This window comes from Cnephaeus nilssonii, assembly GCF_951640355.1.
Source record: "Cnephaeus nilssonii genome assembly, chromosome: 4".
Taxonomy (NCBI): Eukaryota; Metazoa; Chordata; class Mammalia; order Chiroptera; family Vespertilionidae; genus Cnephaeus; species Cnephaeus nilssonii.
Genome location: NC_137075.1, coordinates 89,326,511 through 89,338,577, shown reverse-complemented (window position 1 = coordinate 89,338,577; position 12,067 = coordinate 89,326,511). Strand labels below are relative to the sequence as shown.

At 54.3% G+C, this 12,067-nt stretch overlaps 1 protein-coding gene across 1 annotated transcript; it reads left to right on the top strand.

Moving 5' to 3' along the window:
- Positions 1-5,492: 5,492 nt before the first annotated feature.
- On the top strand, positions 5,493-9,659 carry IRF2BPL (interferon regulatory factor 2 binding protein like). Its single transcript, XM_079769087.1, has one exon. It carries the CDS (start codon positions 6,470-6,472, stop codon positions 8,810-8,812), a length of 2,343 nt encoding a protein of 780 aa, XP_079625213.1. The 5' UTR covers positions 5,493-6,469; the 3' UTR covers positions 8,813-9,659.
- The last annotated feature ends 2,408 nt before the right edge of the window (positions 9,660-12,067 follow it).

The window sequence follows — 12,067 nt, the reverse complement described above, 5'->3', positions numbered from 1 at the left end:
AGAGCTTCAGATTTTTCTCCATCACTTCTACCTAGGGAGAGAGAAGTCTCAGGGGATGCCAGGAAAGCATGGCTACACAATTTTACTCAAAGCTAAGTGGTAATTGATTTAAACTCCAAAACAACTGGTGCTAGTTTGTGCATAATCTTGTATCTGTTGGGACAGAACTGGCATTCCTAATCTGTACACTCCTGTAGAGAGAGGCATTTGACTTTCTTGCCATTTCATAGAGGCATCTGGGATCTTACCCCTCACCATCACCACCACCACCACCACCAAAAGGAAAAAAAAAAAAAAAAAAAGCTAGCAACCGGCGAGGTAGAAGAAAGAATGCTGGGTTTAGAGCCAGAGAACCTGGTTTCCAGTAATTGTTGACCAGCTCTGGACCTGCTTTCCTCACCTATACCGGAGAGTGATGAAAGTAACACCTACCTCACAGGGCTGCTGTGGGGATTGGTGAGATAATGTCTGGGAATGCACTTCAGAGCTCTAGACAAAAATGTTGGTCATTACATTGTTCATAATAATCTCTTACATTTGATTAAGTACATTATAATATTGTATTTTTCACACAGACCAATGAGTCAGGCAAAGGAGGCCGTGTAATTATTCCCATTTTACAGACTAAGAAACCAACGAAAGTTCAAGTCATTTGCTCTCAAGGTCAAACAGCTGTTTAGGGTCAGCCACCTCCAAGTTGAACCAGGTTAATGTAAATATGTACTCGGTCCTAAGTGCCCTCCCTTCCTCCCTTTATCCTGAGTTTCGGGTTGAACTGCCTAGCTCAGGCAAGTCAAAATATTTGGAGGTCCTGGTCCGTCCACCCCAACCAGGGACTGCAGCGATCCCGGCCCGCCTGTAACAGGCTTGACCAAGGGACCTTGAGGCCGCTGGGAGGGCTTCCCGTTCTGAGGCCCCGCCTTCTGGCGGCCCCAGCAGGAAAGCGCCGGCGGCGACGGGTCTCCGAAGCTGGATGGTGGAAATCCCCAACTCTGGTGCGGGCCGCTGGGAGCCCACTGGCACTCCTGCACCCTGCCGAGGCCCATGAGCCTGCGGGGTGGGGTGGAGGGTCCCTGGGTCTGCGCACCTGTGGCCTTGACAGTCCCTGCCAGGCTCTCCACCCACTCTGGCCCTCCAAGCCCTCCTTCCCGGCTACCCCCCCTTCTTGGAGTGTGGGTGTTTGTTTTAACCCGACCGGGTCAGTGAATAGCACCCTTGTCTGGAGCTTCCTCTAAGCCTGATCCCTGGGAGGCTCATTCCAGGGCTGCTTTATTTTTGGATCTAAAAAAAAAAAAAAAATCAGCTTTTGCTGAGGACAGCGCTGGGCTCCCCCGTGCCCCGGCACGTAGGCAAGGAAGGGAAGCGGGGAGGAAGCAGGAACCAGACGCGACTCCCCCTGATTCTCCTCCCCCCACCCCCCTCCCCCCGCCCCGCGTCTCTTCACTCCCCTGCTCTGCTTCCCGCCCCTTCAGGAAGAGAGCAGTCAGCGATCTGATCTCTCGCGGCGGCCGCTGCGCCAGCACCAACCACTACGTCCTCCTTTCCCTTCCACCCCGTTTTGAAGGGAGCGCCCGGCGGCCCGCGCGCCCCAGGCGGGGCAGGTCTTAGCGGGTGGCGCAGTCTCCCCTCCCCGGAGGTTCTGGGCGAATCACGTTGTTCCTGGGATTTCACGGTCGAGTGGCTCTTGCGTAACCCTACGTCCTGGCCTAAGCTAATACTTTTTAAAAATTTTAATACCAGAATTAATCCTTTAGGAAACGGCGGATACTTCCGCCCCCGAACCCGCCCCGGAGGAAATGTGTAAATTGCCATGCTGACTCGATTCCCTCACCCCCACAGCCTCGGGCGTTCCTGGCTACCGGGGTGGGGGCCCTGAGAGAGACCGGAGGAGCGCCCAACCCAGACGTTTGTTTTCCTCTGCTCCGAGGCCGCTGTAGCGGGAGGCGGCTCTAGCTCTAGCGGGCAGGAGAACCGGGTCCTGCTTCGGGCAGGGCTGAGCGTTACCAAAAAAGGGCTTTCTCTTGCCCGAGCGCTTGGCAGCGCGCGTTGCAGCGGGGGTGACGCGAGGTTCAGCCCGGGCCTCCTCGAAGACCCAGCCAGCTGGCTGCAGGGATGCCAGGCCTGAGTCCCCCGCCAGATCCATCTCGGCCACAAACGGGCGGGGGCGGGAGGAGGAGAGAGATTGCAGGGAGCTTAGAAGTGCCTGGGTGCGCTGCGACCTTCTCACCCCTAATGCCGGGTTGTGGCCTCCGGAAAGGCCAAGTGGAGAGCTGACCTTGTGTTCCAGTTAAGAGCAGGGTTCTCTAAGGGTGCCAGCTCAGATCGCAAGCTGGGGGCAGACAGTCACCATAGAAAAGACCTTAAGGGAGGACGGCAGGCCTTTCCTCTGGCTCCTGGCTGAGTCTTGGCTCTGCTGGCCTCTCAGACCCCGGCGCCAGAATAGCCCCTCTCGCTCCACCTGATGTCTTAAGTTGAGCAGCCCCTCTGGTTCTCCCACTGGCCCGTTCCTTCCCACTGTGGACACAGCATTGTCATGTGGGATTCAGGGACAATCTCTCTCCAAAACATCGATGTTCTTCCCTCTCACAATCCCTGACACATCCCTAAACAGGGCCATCTCAGACAAGCAATTGAGACAAAATTTACCTCCATAAATGATGCTGTGTTGTGTTTTTTTTTTTGAGGGCAGGAAGGGTATCAAGAGAGCTATGCTTTTTAAATTAAAGAGTTAGGAGACCTTAATGGAAGTTTGTTTAAATGCATGTTTATTTCTAACTTGGTGTGTTTAAAGATACCTCGTGTGTGTGTGTGTGTGTGTGTGTGTGTGTGTGTGTGTGTATCCTTTAGTAACAGGGAAGACGAAGACAGACAAGGAGATGGAGACGTGTATGCACATACCAAACATAACACTATGAGAGAATCCAACTTGCTTTCTCTAGCAGCCTGGCTAGATAGGGTTGGGGCTAAGTTGCTAATCCTCAGTATTTTCGGTTTAATAAAGGGATGGGCTGTACAAATATTAATGTAAAGAAATGGGGAGACCAGTCTAGCCAAAGCAAAGAGCCCTGAGTTTTGGGCTGATGGGGCTGTCACTCCATTTCCCAGTCCTATGTTTTGACTCACTCCAGGGTAGCTGTGGTGTGGGGAGGGCTGAAGTCTGGGAGGGTGAGGCAAGGTTCCTGGAGCGGCTCTTTGCAGAGGAATCACTGCCCAGAGCCAGCCAGGCCAGGGAACGTTTATTATTGTTGGGGAGTGCACAGTGAGCTCACTGTTTTGCAAAAACAGAAATCTGGCTGCTTTGAGATGAAAGAGGGGCTCCCTAGGGCTCTTCCTCTCCCCTTTCTCCCTATCCTTAAAAACTCCTCTTCCTTCGCACCTAGGGCCCAGAATGAGTGGGAGGTTGGGTGCTGGGGAGTGCTGGATGGGGAATAGGCTCTGAAGGTCAAAATAAAAATAAATACTTCTTGCTGCTTCAACTGAACTTTATTACAATTAGTAGTAATAGTAAGAACAATGTTCTTTACAGTTTATGTAATTTGCAAAGTACTTTAACCTGTTAACTAGCAATAGTACTAACATTAATATCAATACCAATAATACACAATACTTACCAACAGCTTCCTATAAGCCTGACACTGTGCTCTGCATACTGTATGGTAATTTATGTTACAGTCTGTGGCAGATCCACAACTTCTGTATTTGGAAGAACTCAGTGGCTCAATCTCTTTGGAAGGAGAGGATTGGAGTTGGCTATAAAGGTGTATTTGCATAGTACTTTACAGGAGATTGTATGTAATAAAGAATAAGGGAGGAGGGCTGATGGAAATTTTGAGCACCCCAAATCACCTCTGAGAACCCAAGCTTGTCAAAGTCACCTCTCAAATTAGATTGACTGGATTCAGATCTCAGCTCCCTCTCTAATGGCCACGTGACCTTCAGCAAGTTATTTAACCTCTTAACTTTCTGAGCCTATAAATCAGAGTTAATAATAGAACCTACCTGTAGATAATATTGAGGGTTTAATGATGATACAAGTAAACCACCTACCAGCGTCTGGCTCACAGCAAGTCTCAGTGACTTACCTCCTATTGTGACAAGAAACAAAATGAAATTTCAAACAGTTTTAATATGTTGGGAGCTATTATCCCATTGTGCAGATGTGAGGTTATGTGACGATAAGTAACTAGTTCAAGGTCACAAAGCCAGTACAGCAGGTCCTCCAATAAAGACATTGCTTTCAAAGTCATTTCTTCATAACAGTGATGTTGATAAAGCAGTACTGTAGGAACCTAACTCTCATTTATAACAGCCTATGGTAAACTTGGTTTTGCTTAAGGCCATAGAACCTATTGATGATGTTAGGTGAGGTCTTACTGTAAGTGATGAAAAGGAAATTCCATCCTGGTCTGCCAGACTCCAGAGCCTGAATTTCCTATATTGCCTCCCTTTCTCCATCCCTACCCAGGATTATCTCAGTTTTTATGAGGGGAAAAAGGCAAAATAACAAGAAAAGACACCCCCAGACCCAATACTTAAAAGAATCAGTTGAAATGCCCCAACGAGAGCTAAGAGCAACATAATCTGTTCTGCAATAAGCAATATGAGGAGCAGTGATCCTGTAGCAGAAAAGAAATCATGGTCTTGCTCAGCCTTCTGGGCACCCTGGAATGAAATCACAGCACGTGAGAAATAACTCTGTAAATTGTGCTGTGCTTTACAAAGAGATATCAGTATTATTAAATGCGGCCCCTACCTTCTTTCATCAAACCCGTAAAAACCACTCACCTGTTTGGCCTCTCCGGCAGCTCTCCCTCCCTGCCCCCAGCTGCAGCTGTGCGCAGCCAGTTGACTGTTTTCCTTAAAGGCCTCCGGGTGCTCGTAGCTTCTTTAGACATCCAGCCAAAATTTTTAGACTGCGGCTGGGGGGAGGGGTAGCTCACCCTGAATTCATTTAGCTCCGTCGTTGAAGCTCAGGTTCCTAGACTAGTACACAAAAACAAGTCGAAAAGGCAGTTTCTGGAAGAATGGAAAACAGCGAATTTTGCAGGTGTTTCAGCATTAGTTGTTAGCAATGAATGTAATAGCCATGCCGCGGGGGGGGGGGGGGCGGGGGGGGAGGTTTGATTGCAGATGAAATGGGTAATACTCTATATGAAATTCACAGCGAAAATTCGAAACAGGACATTTAAATTCACTGCCCGAGGTTGGGTGGGAAGCGAGATCGGAAATGAGCTTTGTGGTTTTTAAATGCGTTTTTACTCGGGAAAGCCAGGCGAGGAAAGGAAAGGTCATCGTCTTGTTTAATTTCCACCCCCAACCCTGGACTTCCAGCATTAGCTCGTCGAGCCTCAGCTGTTGTACACACACGGCGAGGGGGGGAGGGGAGGGCGGAGGCGCGGAGGAGGGGCCGACAGGGAGGAATCTGGGCGTCCTGCCGCGCATGCGCCTTTCGCGAGCAACAAGTGGGCTCCACAGACAGAGGAAGTGTAAAGGGAAGGGGGGGGCGGGGGGAAGAACTGGTGCAGAGCATGGTGGTGACGTCAGCGCTCCGCCCGGGCGGCATCCCGCGCGGCCAAGCCGGGGACAGCGCGAGCCGCAGCGCGAGCGGGAGCGCCGAGTCGCGCCTCCGGAACGTAGAGTAACAATCACAACCCCACATTCCGGGCGAGTGCAAGCGGGAAGGGATGCGACCCGTGCCCAGGCGCCGCGCGAGTGCCCTGCAGCCAACGTGAGCGCCGCCAGCCGCGGCGGCCCGGGCGCCGGCCTGGTCTGGGGGCGGCGGGAGCCTGCGTGCGAGCGCTCCTCTCTGCTCTTGTGCGTCCTGGAAGCTGTGGCCGTGCAAGTCCGGCAGCCGCCAGCGGAACAGCCGACGCTGCGGAGGGGCGAGTCTCCTCTCTCGGTTCTCACCCCCTCCCTGCCCCGGCCCTCCAGGAAAGCCGCGACTTCAGCAAGATTGGACCCGGGCACCGGGTGGCACTGAACCCTCTAGCCCTCGCCCCAGGGAGCCTGGCGGGGAGAGGACGCAGCTCGTAGGGGGGACCCTCCAGGGAGAGGAAGAGAGTTCTTTTCGAGCTTCCACCCACCAGCCACTCCGGGGAGGGGGCCAAGAGCCTACGGCGGCCGGCACCGGGCACCCTCGCCCCCTCCCCCCGGGCCTGGAGCTTCCAGCTCGAGTCCGCCGCACCAGGAAGAAGGCGCCCGAGCTCCCCTCCGGACGAGACAGCCGCAGTAGGAGGTGGGGGCGAGGAGCGGGCTGAATCCGTCCGCTGCCCGGGTGGCGGAGCCCCCGAGGAGAAGTACTGCGCCGGCGGTGGAGACTCGCACTCCCTCCAGCCACAGGGGCAGAACTTTCTCGCCCCCCCTCGCTCCCCCGCAGCCGGACTCACTCCCCAGCCGGCCAGTCCTCCCCGAGGAGAAGGCTCCGCGGAGACAGCCCGGGCGGGGGCCCACCTTCCCCAGGGCTGGCATCATGTCGGCGGCGCAGGTGTCCTCGTCCCGGAGACAATCTTGCTACCTGTGCGACCTGCCTCGGATGCCCTGGGCCATGATCTGGGACTTCTCGGAACCCGTATGCCGCGGTTGCGTAAACTACGAGGGCGCCGATCGCATCGAGTTCGTGATCGAGACCGCGCGCCAGCTGAAGCGGGCGCATGGCTGCTTCCAGGACGGCCGCTCCCCCGGGCCACCGCCGCCCGTCGGGGTCAAGACGGTGGCCCTGTCGGCTAAGGAGGCGGCGGCGGCGGCAGCGGCGGCCGCGGCCGCTGCACAGCAGCAGCCACAGCAGCAGCAGCCGCAGCCACAGCTGAACCACGTTGACGGTTCCAGCAAGCCTGCGGTGCTGGCGGCCCCGTCCGGCCTGGAGCGCTACGGCCTGAGCGCTGCCGCCGCCGCCGCCGCCGCCGCCGCCGCCGCCGCGGTGGAACAGCGCAGTCGCTTCGAGTACCCGCCGCCGCCGGTGAGCCTGGGAAGCAGCAGCCACGCCGCGCGGCTGCCCAATGGCCTGGGGGGGCCCAACGGCTTCCCCAAGCCGGCCTCGGAAGAGGGACCTCCGGAACTGAACCGCCAGAGCCCCAACTCGTCTTCGTCGGCGTCGGTGGCATCTCGGCGTGGGACGCACAGCGGGCTAGTGTCGGGGTTGCCCAACTCGGGGGGTGGCGGAGGCCCACAGCTTACCGTGCCCCCCAACTTGCTGCCGCAGACGCTGCTTAATGGCCCGGCCAGCGCCGCCGTGCTGCCCCCACCGCCACCCCACGGCCTGGGCAGCCGTGGGCCCCCGACACCTGCGCCCCCCGGGGCCCCCGGGGGCCCGGCTTGTCTTGGGGGCGCGCCGGGCGTCTCTGCCACGTCTTCCTCCGCGACGTCTTCGACCTCGGTGTCGGTTGCCGAGGTGGGCGTGGGTGCTGGTGGCAAAAGACCCGGCTCGGTGTCCAGCACCGACCAGGAGCGAGAGCTGAAGGAGAAACAGCGGAACGCCGAGGCCCTGGCGGAGCTGAGCGAGAGCCTGCGCAACCGCGCGGAGGAGTGGGCCAACAAGCCCAAGATGGTCCGCGACACGCTGCTCACGCTGGCCGGCTGCACGCCCTACGAGGTGCGCTTCAAGAAGGACCACTCGCTGCTGGGCCGCGTCTTCGCCTTCGACGCGGTCTCCAAGCCCGGCATGGACTACGAGTTGAAGCTGTTTATTGAGTACCCCACGGGCTCGGGCAACGTGTACTCCAGCGCATCGGGGGTGGCCAAGCAGATGTACCAGGACTGTATGAAGGACTTCGGCCGGGGTCTCTCCTCCGGCTTCAAGTACCTGGAGTACGAGAAGAAGCACGGATCCGGGGACTGGCGCCTACTTGGAGACCTCCTGCCCGAGGCCGTGCGCTTCTTCAAGGAGGGCGTGCCCGGTGCCGACATGCTGCCCCAGCCCTACCTGGACGCCAGCTGCCCCATGTTGCCCACAGCGCTGGTGAGTCTGAGCCGCGCCCCGAGTGCACCCCCGGGGACCGGGGCCCTGCCGCCTGCCACCCCCTCGGGCCGGGGTGCGGCTTCCAGCCTGCGCAAGAGAAAGGCATCCCCCGAGCCTCCCGACTCCGCCGAGGGCCCGCTGAAGATGGGGGAGGAACAGCAGAGGCAGCAGTGGATGGCGAACCAGAGCGAGGCACTGAAGCTCACCATGTCGGCGGGGGGCTTTGCAGCGCCGGGGCATGCGGCTGGCGGTCCACCCCCGCCGCCTCCACCCCTGGGACCCCACTCCAACCGGACCACCCCGCCTGAGTCAGCCCCTCAGAACGGCCCGTCCCCCATGGCTGCCCTCATGTCGGTGGCAGACACTCTGGGCACTGCGCACTCGCCCAAGGATGGCAGTTCCGTCCACTCCACCACCGCGTCTGCGAGGCGCAACAGCAGCAGCCCGGTGTCGCCGGCCTCTGTGCCTGGGCAGCGCCGCTTGGCCTCACGGAACGGGGACCTGAATTTGCAGGTGGCGCCCCCGCCGCCCAGCACCCACCCAGGCATGGACCAAGTGCACCCCCAAAACATTCCGGATTCCCCTATGGCCAACAGCGGGCCTCTCTGCTGTACTATTTGCCACGAACGTTTGGAGGACACGCATTTCGTTCAGTGCCCATCCGTCCCCAGCCACAAATTCTGCTTCCCTTGCTCAAGAGAGAGTATCAAGGCCCAGGGAGCCACCGGCGAGGTGTACTGCCCCAGTGGAGAGAAATGCCCCCTAGTTGGGTCGAATGTACCTTGGGCCTTCATGCAGGGCGAAATCGCAACGATCTTAGCTGGGGATGTTAAAGTGAAAAAGGAGAGAGACCCTTGAACCACAAGACAGCCACCTCCTTTGACCTAGACCAGCTCCTCTCCAATCCAGAGGGTCCCTCCCCTCTCCAACATCTATCCTCTCTTCCCTCGCCCCCAAGATGTAGAATTGTGAATATAACAAAACTGCAAAAAGTTAGTCTTATGTATAGACATTATTTTCGTCGTATGTTTCTATATTTTGAAACTAAGGTATGTAACTTCTTCATTTGAAGGATAAGCTGGTTTGTGTTGAGCAGTATAATATTGGTTGGGTCATTTGCATCATATTGGTTAGCATTTATTTGGTGGCAGGGTGTTTGCCTAGGTACAGAATTAATAGCCCTTAGCAACACTGCTGCTGGTGTGTATTTTTGTAAATGTTACGCACTCTCTAAAAGGAAAAAACATAAAAGAAAATGACTTTTTGGTTTTTTTTTTTGCCAAGGCCAGTGTTGCTGCCTAAAAAAAAAAAAAAAAAAAAAAAAAAGATGCTATAAAATGGTGACAGCTTCTTTCTAAACAGCCCCAAGTGTTGAAGTCTTCACTTTAAGTTCTGTTTTGTTTTTGTTTTTCTGTTTTGTTTGCAAAAATGGTAAAGGGGATGCTGGGGGGGCGGGGTGTTTTTTGTTGCAAGTTTGTGAGGGAAAATGTTTGGGTTTGTTTCTACTGACCTGAATGTGTTGGATCTTCACGTGTTGTTTTGTTTTTGCTTTATTGATGCACGGATGCTTTTGAACAGTAGAGCGAAATGCTAGACATGGAGAATTTGCTCTGTTTGTCCTTTATACATTTCTGTAGTTAACAGAACACTGTAATGTGCCTTGGAGCTTAGTAACTTGTAATAAATTCAATTGATATTAATTCTGCCCTGCGTCTGCAAGTGTGTTTTTCTAGGGGTAGGCCACACAGTTCCAACACAGGGGACGCTCCCCACCTCCAACTAGAACACAAATGCTGTGCCTTTGAAAGCTCTCCGAGCTGGCATCTGTAGAAGGCTCTGTGCTGGCTGACTGCCCCTCCCCTCTCAGTACCAGGCTATTTACATTCACCTCTGGGGCAGGGACAGTTGCTGACTAAGCAGTTTCTGTTTACTCTTCAGCATTTCTATTTTCTCCTGGATGCACCCTGCCTCAGCTGCAAATGGCAGTTAGGAATGCTTTTTGGTGCCTTCCCTTGTGGCCATGAGTATATACTGATACCCAATGCATTATGACTTGTGCAAGGTGTGCATGCGTGCGTGTGTGTGGGGGGGAGGGGAGCATCTATGGTGCTTTGACTCTTAGATGTGGCAGAAATCACTGTATTTGCACATTTAAAGCAAAAATGCCACAGAGGTGAGAGCCATCAATGGAGGCAGGAGAGGTGTGGATAACTGGAAACAAATGCATGTACTATTAAGCCAGGAGCTTCCAGCTGATGCATTGGGAAAGCAATTTCACCTCATTCATTACACGTTTTTCTTGCCTCCCTTTTTGACAAGTATCTCTAAAGACAAGACACTTAGCTGGTTAGAAGAAAGTTGTGGGGTGAGAGGAAGAGAAAAAAAAAACCAAAACCCAGTTCCTGAATAAAGGTCACTTATGCTATCAAATAAAACCCATTCCCCTGGTGAAGAAATGCAATTATTTTTCTAATCAGCTTTCTGGTGGCATTTGTGAGGTATACAGGGGTGGGGAAGGGGACTGGGGAACAGGAGTGTCCTTTGGAGCTTTGAGCCCCCTTGGCAGGGTCCAGACTGGAGCTCTCCCAGAGCTGGGGAAGGCAAACAACCCTGGTGTGAACCTTGTACTTCCCTGGGAGGCAAATGGAACAAGAGCAGAGAACAGGAGGGAGGAGGCAAAACAACCAGCATCTGATCTGAAATCCATTCCTTGCCACACCCCATTCCTGGTTGGGGCAAGCTGAGCCAGGACAGTTCCCACCAAGAAATAAGCAATAGAGGAAGACTTTTGGCGTGCCCGCTCCCAACAAAGAGGGAGCAGGAGGGTAGGGAGATGGTATGGGTGCGGGCTCGTTTGGGGAAAAACAAATCACGGGTTAGCCCAGAACATCACCGGTGTGGAGGTGTGGAGGTTGGGTTGGTGTTGGGGCTTGCTGTTAATAACACCCTTTTAGTTTCTGTTCCTGCCTTGCCACCACCATCACTGAAGTAGTGGAAACCATGACTGTGTGTGTGTGTGTGTGTGTGTGTGTGTGTGTGTGTGTAAATGGCAATTGATGGATCTGCTGCAGCCTCTTAGTCTTGGTGCATGGGAGGTGGCTGGCTCACCTCTTTAAGAATCTCCCCACATATAAATAGATATTCGTGTCAGCTTACTGCAAATATGTCCTTGCATTTTCATCTGCTGCCAAGTGTTGTATTGGTGCTTATGAGTCATGAAACCTATTTTCATCCTCAGGGGTAATTAACTTGGGGTGATAATGCATAGCAGACTGTAGGAAGAGTTAATTCTAAAACCCATCCTTGCCTGGCTACCAATCACACATTTCACTTAAAGGTCTGGGTTGGCTTTTCTCATAAGCTCATTAATAAAAACCAAGCATGCTTCGCCTGGAAGATCCTCTGAGGTGCTCCCAACCCCCACTCTCAATGCACACACTCTTAAAATGGGTAAAGCTCAGCAGCCTGAGGATAAAGATAGAGTGTCACTGGTGTAAGGGAACCGCCGTTGAAAGAAGGAGTGGTGGGTGCGGCCACAGCATTGAACTGTACATGATGTGTGGGTTACCTGTCTGGGTGTGGGCCCTGCGAGGGCTGCCCGGTGATCTGCTATCTGCCCCTGTGTGCACATCTGCGCCTGCTGACCTGCCCCTGTCTCTTCATTGCTGTAGTATTACCTTCCGGAACTTTTAGGATTACAAGACCTTTGATTTCGTGCACAGAGGTGGGAAAGGGGCCTGTCATTAGAGCTGAGAAGAGTGTAGCTTGCCCCCCTCTTCCCCCCCGCCCCATTTCTGTCCTGTTTCTGGGTGCATTATGAGCAGGAGAGGCGGTAGCTATAATAATGAGGCGCCCGGCAAAGGCAGCCTGTGGGATTCACTAAGGAAACCTGGGGGAGAGGAGGAAGGGAGTGGGAGGGAGAAAGTGGGTTGGGGTGGGACTCCAGACTGGAAGTGAATTATAATGGTGCAGTTAATTAAAGTTTACCATAGCCAGGGGCCATTTGTTAAATGGCTTCACTCCCTTCTCCTTTTTTGGAATCATGTGACCTTTCTCTTTGCTCTGACCAATTCAGCTGCTAGTCTGGCTGCAGTAACCAGTCTTGCTTTGATC

What these genes read in the sequence shown, in the direction of transcription:
- IRF2BPL (XM_079769087.1), top strand. Translation starts at nt 6,470, where the DNA reads ATGTCGGCGGCGCAGGTGTCCTCGTCCCGGAGACAATCTTGCTACCTG.